The following is a 6,000-nucleotide window of genomic DNA, read 5'->3' on the forward strand; positions in this document are numbered from 1 at the left end:
TTCGGATCCACTCTTTTCTCCCTGCATCTCTGTCCAAAGTGGGCAGCAGCCATCTTTTTATGAACTTTTAAATCTCTGTACTAGCATTTCTTGGCTGTAATTTAAGAAGGAAAGAAGAAGAAAAAAAGACCAGTCACAATACAGTGGTGTCAAACTCAATTCCTAGAGGGCAGCAGCTCTGCAGTTTAGATCCAACTTACACCTGCTTGGAAGTTTCTAGTAATCCTGAAGACCTTGATTAGCTGGATCAGGTGGTTGGAGCTAAACTCTAGCACTATGTCAGCAAACTTACAATCATAGCTTTATTATAAATAAACATTACTTTGATATTATATGTGTATAACGGTTTAAAAAATTATATTATATGTTAAATTAACAAATGTTTACTCACAAGAGTAGCAAGTTCTCCTGGTCTTCTGGTAATTAGCAACACTAAAAAGCCGTCGGGTATTGCCATTAGATGTCAAAGATAGTGAGCATATCTGGAAACCATAACTGGGCCAGACACTGCCATAACACAAGTAACAAGGAAGTTTAAGAGATCCACTGGCAAATGAAAGATAACCAAACTGCCATAGATATTAGGTATTCTGGTGGAAATGCAGTTCAAGCAATAAAAATGATGTCACCGAAGCATAAACGTATTCAGTATTTTAACGGTCGAATACCTAAATGGAAAATCACAAAAATATCTAACGAAAATCTTGACTTTAACCAGTGTGTCCCATGAGTAAAGTTCTCCACCAAGTGGCTAAAGCAAAAAATAAAATAATAATAATCAATTTACCCCATGAACATCATAAATGTCATTTTTCTTTTGACTGTATTTTTTATATTAAGTGTATATTTTATATTAAGAATTGCTCTTTAAATTAAATTAATTGATTTAAAATTCAGTTTGGCACATTTTTAGGCCAAAGAGATTTTGAATGCATATTTATCACTGTAAACCGAATTATTTCACTTAGTTTGACATGACAAGATTGAAGTAGGCTACAAGATTAATTTACCTCATATAGGTAAATTAAAAAGAACATAGTTTGTGATGTATTGAACTTCTTTGAAAAAATAAAAACATTCTCGGATAACTTTGTGTTGTCCCTCACCTTACTACCGAGAGATCCGAACCATTAGGCTATTACAGGCTGCCATCTACCGTCTGAAAGTGCTCCACTGCTGCTTTAACACACAACATCATTTATAGCAAGATGTTATAGGGCTATGTTGTTTATAACAAACCGAATCCCATAATCATTGTTTTTTTATTATTATTTATACTATTTATAAATGTATACTATAATCTTGATATATATATATATATATATATATATATATATATATATATATATGTATATAAAGGCGTCATGCACTCATGAATATATACATATACATATATATTTAGGGCTATTTTATTTTTTTCTCAGCGGAAATATGACGTGTAGCAGAATTTGTATTCAGCGTTCGGCTCAGTAAATCAGAAAATTTCCTTTATTCTATTTTTTTTTAACCTTTGAAAAGCAAATAAAACATTTTGTTGAAATAAGACACTCCCACTTCGTTTTTTTTTTTTTTTTTTGTAATTTGATCCAAACGATAATATAATAAAACAGTATAGTGTAATAAATGTAAATACATTAAAATTATTAATACTAAGATGATGTTAATGACGAAATGCATCAAAAAGGTCCATTATGAATTTGTCTATCCTGGTTAAGGCGTATTGTCATTCAATAAAATTCAAGTTAATTTGTATAGCACTTTTTATGACACAAATCATTGCAAAGCAACTTTACAGAAAATTACGTTTCTACAATTAGTAGTAGCTTATAAGTGGTGACTGTCAGTTTATTTTCAAATTACAGGAATTTTCAGAAAAATTAATACAAGACGTAGTCAACGTAACCATGAACACTATTAAAAGCAATTATTATGTGATTGCATAGTAAGAAGCAATATTTGTTGGTTCTGTAGATTCAGGGTTAGCATCATCTGGGGTCCTCTGAGGGTCAGCATCATCTCTTCTCAGGTGTTCTGGATCCAGACTGGAGCTTGTGTAAATCCACGGGATGTAAATCCCATCATTAACAGAGACAAATAGAGACATCATTAGCTACGGATTATCATCTTACCTCTCTCCGTAAACAATGCCAAAGTACCACAAGCATCAACAGTACTTTAACCAGGAAATCATATTTTCATAAAACTATAATACATGTCTACATTTTACCTGGTCTTCACTGCAGAACACATGATCCAGGGAGCGTGGTTGAATCCAGACCCAAGTCCTACCACCGTACATATATCTAAACCCACCCATCTCTACCCCTAGATCCAACCATGCCCCTGGACCTTGTGTTTCTCTCCAAGTATAGGTCTCTGCAGGAAAGTAATGGGAGTTACCAGATCAGGGTGTTTTTAGACCATGAAACCTGATTGGCTTAGGTCATAGTGATGGGGGTGGGGTTAGGTATGGGGGATCATCTTGATTGCATGATTTACAAACAGCTAGCAGTTTGAAAACACCCACAAAGTCATAAACGCCCATTTTTGCTCGCTCTCTATGTTTTTCAGTGAGGGACTTCTGACCTGCAAATATTTCCCGTGGTTGACAGCAGGTCTCTTTTGCTCTGCAGAGACCCAAGTCTCGTCTTTGAAAAAAAAAAAAAAAGTCTCGTCTTTGAGTATGGGTGACGTCATGTCCCCAGTTGGAGGCGGGGCTAAACAGAGCAGATCTCAAGCGCCCCGAATCCCAAGCGTCGCCATTTTGTAAGCTCGGCAGTCGCTACAGAAGCACCGAGTGAGAAGAAATCCCCTCATTAATCAGGCCAGATTCCCGAGAAAATAGAACCACAAGACTACCCGTTGTCGTCCGAAAGGAAAGGGAATCTTATCGTATGTCCGCTATCCAGAACCTCCAAACTTTTGGTAAGACTCGAAAACGTATTATTTTATTGTGTGGGGGAGGGGCGACTGAAAACGACAGCGTTATGTTGATGCTTAGCGAATAAATATTACTCTGGGGTTTTAAAAATACAAATGAACACACAATAGTTTTCTGATTGATTTAAACTAGTGTCGTATTTGAATAAACGTATTTTTCTGTCGTCTAAAATCGCAGAAATGCCAACTTGGGCCTTGTTTGTTTTATTGTTAGGTTTGCTCTTCTAATGTCGATTTATTCGCTTTATTAAAACATCTTAAACGTCTTAAATCCGTTTTAAAGCTCTTTATTAGTTGGTTAGCGTCGAGTTTATCTCTAATTAAATCGAGATTATGCACGACGACCAACATAACCATTTTGATCGCCAGCTTGTTTTTCTGGAAGGGAAACAAAATGGAAGACGCCAGTCGATGACGGTTTATTATTTTTAGATTTATCCCGAAACATCTCTATCATTACGATTTTAGATTAATGTCTAGATGAAAGAAAACTAACTTAACGCGTTAAACCTCAATCGTTAATTTTACACGGATCTATATCAAGCCTAAGATGTATCGAGCAGATCCAGCACACGAACGGTTAATGAACAGCCTGGTTTGCTTTGTTCCAATATGCTCTCGTGAGGACCCCACATAATCAGATTTTACATGTGGAAATATTTGAGGTGATAGAACTAATTAGACTTGTTGTCCTTAATTTAAAAAGTACTTGGGGTGACCTAGTTGAAAGATTAACTTTGAGCTGTTTCGAGCAGATCACACGTGACCTATAACCAGCAAAGCAGGACAAACATGGCTAATGTTGTTTGTTTTATCTATCCGAAGACCCCTTTGCTGATGCAACTAAGGGTGATGATCGGCTCCCAGCTGGGACAGAGGACTACATCCACATAAGAATTCAACAGAGGAACGGGCGGAAGACTCTGACCACGGTTCAGGGCATAGCCGACGACTATGATAAAAAGAAGCTAGTCAAGGCCTTCAAGAAGGTTGTCATTTAATTCGGTCTAAGATAATGCACTTTCATTTGTTTTATGGTTTCATGAGTGGATCTTTTTTAACGTTCCCATATTTAAATTTTTTTCAGAAATTTGCCTGCAATGGGACTGTGATTGAGCACCCTGAGTATGGTGAAGTAATTCAGCTGCAAGGTGATCAGCGCAAGAACATTTGCCAGTTTCTCACTGATGTATGTATGAACTCGAAATGTGCTTTTTTTTTGTGGCATGTAATCTGTTGGCCTTTTCATGGTAGCTGATTTAATCGACCCATTTCCGTCATTTTTACAGATTGAACTGGCCAAAGAGGAGCAACTCAAAGTCCACGGGTTCTAGAGGCTGATGTGAACGGACCCCTCCCCGAATCTTAACCTAACCTCCCCTGTTGTTGTGCCCCCCCTCCCACTCCACCCTTCTCAAAGGAAAAAAAGCTGAAAATGATTACCTCTGATTTGAGACTTTTTAGTATGGCACCCTTATTAAAACGACCTGTCCTGTTCAAGCATGGACACACGACAAGGCAAATTGTGGGATAAATGATTTCTGTTTTTCATCCCCTCCTTTAGCCATTTTTTTTAGTTAATCTTGTGCTGCTCTGAAGCACAAATTCCATGTAATTTTTTTTTCTCTCTTTGTTTTGTACAAGGTGTTTCAATAAAACCTTCAGATGCCATGTTTTGCACAGTCCTTAAGTTGACGGGTGGGATGTGGGTGGGGCAGTTTATGTATTGATTTCTTGGTTCATATTTACATACACCATAAAGCATCTGCATTTTTAGTTCTGATGTGGGCCAGCCTGCTTCAGGGTTACATTGGAGTGCCGCCTGTGCACAAAGCACAGCCACCCCATCGTGTCTCATTATGCTGGTCTTAACTGCCTTTTTTACCTTCGTCTTTCACAATATGCATAATTTCAATTTTCTAAACTTGTAATACCGTATTTTGGTTTTGGTCTGGAATAAACAATTCCCATACTTCCAATGTTTTAGTTTCTTAAATGGAAAATATCTTGAATGCAGTGAGTGCTTTGGTTGTAATGGCAGTCGATCGCAGGAAACAGTCATGAATTAATTCATGTGGTTGTACTTGGGGATACATTCTTCTTTTTTTTTGTGGGTAGCTTGGCATAGTCATTTTATCTATGCATTTTGCTGACTTGAACCCATTATTTAATTTCAGTTTATATATGATTGTTATAAAATTTGTTGGCAAGCTGCGTACATTTTTTTTTTTTTTTTTTCAAGCTCAGAAGTGTGTAAGCCAGAGGACAAGTCATAACGCGAGACAGCATGGCTCAAGCTGAGGGTAAGCTTGCTGAAAGATTGATTTTAGGGGAGTTTTCCGAGTGAACCGCGTTTTATAATAAGAGATTTGTTTATGCTACCCGTTATTCACGTTAAGCTATAGAAGATATTCGTGAGCGACCTAGAAAACGTTTAATAAAATGTTATAATGTATATTATACGGACATAAGAAATGATAATCACTAACCAGGTCAAACTTCGATTCTGAGGTAGCTTTTACACTGACTTGGAGGAAAGTTTAGTTTTTATATGAATAGTGAATTCTTTCGCACTGCACCCGTTTTCTTTCAGCTCCTTTCACTTCAGATTAGTTCAACAAGATCAATGTTTTAATGGATAATCCTCTTATCCACTCCAGCTACTGACAGATATAATGTGAGTGCAATAACCACCATTTGTAAACTGTTTCAAATTGTGGCTGTTTTCTGTTTTGCACAGCAGAGGGCACAACGGTAGTAAATATTACTCTCTGAAATATTTATAGAAATATTTGATGCCTGGCAATGTTTTAAAGGTTGAAAAAAAGTAGGCTAAACACTCCAAGTATGTTTTTGTGGCTGGCTGCAAGTAAAAAAAAAAGTGCACGTCTAAAAAGGAGTGATCAGATTGTGTGTGTGTGTGAGCGCAAAGCAGGGAAAGGGAAGCAGAAATGAGAGATGAGGGGAGTAAGACTTGATAAACAAACTACTGTACATCTCCAGCCAGACAGGTCTCGGACATCAGAGGAAAAAGTCTCAGAAAACCTGTCAAGTCTGTAG

At 37.0% G+C, this 6,000-nt stretch overlaps 1 protein-coding gene across 1 annotated transcript; it reads left to right on the plus strand.

Annotated features, from left to right (window-relative positions):
- The first annotated feature begins 2,742 nt into the window (after positions 1-2,742).
- LOC113062646 (eukaryotic translation initiation factor 1b-like) lies at positions 2,743-4,611 on the plus strand. The gene is made up of 4 exons (XM_026232644.1): positions 2,743-2,925; positions 3,766-3,929; positions 4,028-4,129; positions 4,230-4,611. The coding sequence occupies exons 1-4, from the start codon at positions 2,895-2,897 to the stop codon at positions 4,272-4,274; spliced, it is 342 nt and encodes a 113-aa protein (XP_026088429.1). The 5' UTR covers positions 2,743-2,894; the 3' UTR covers positions 4,275-4,611.
- Positions 4,612-6,000: the final 1,389 nt, after the last annotated feature.

The sequence above is a fragment of the Carassius auratus genome, chromosome 44 (genome assembly GCF_003368295.1).
Source record: "Carassius auratus strain Wakin chromosome 44, ASM336829v1, whole genome shotgun sequence".
Classification (NCBI taxonomy): Eukaryota; Metazoa; Chordata; class Actinopteri; order Cypriniformes; family Cyprinidae; genus Carassius; species Carassius auratus.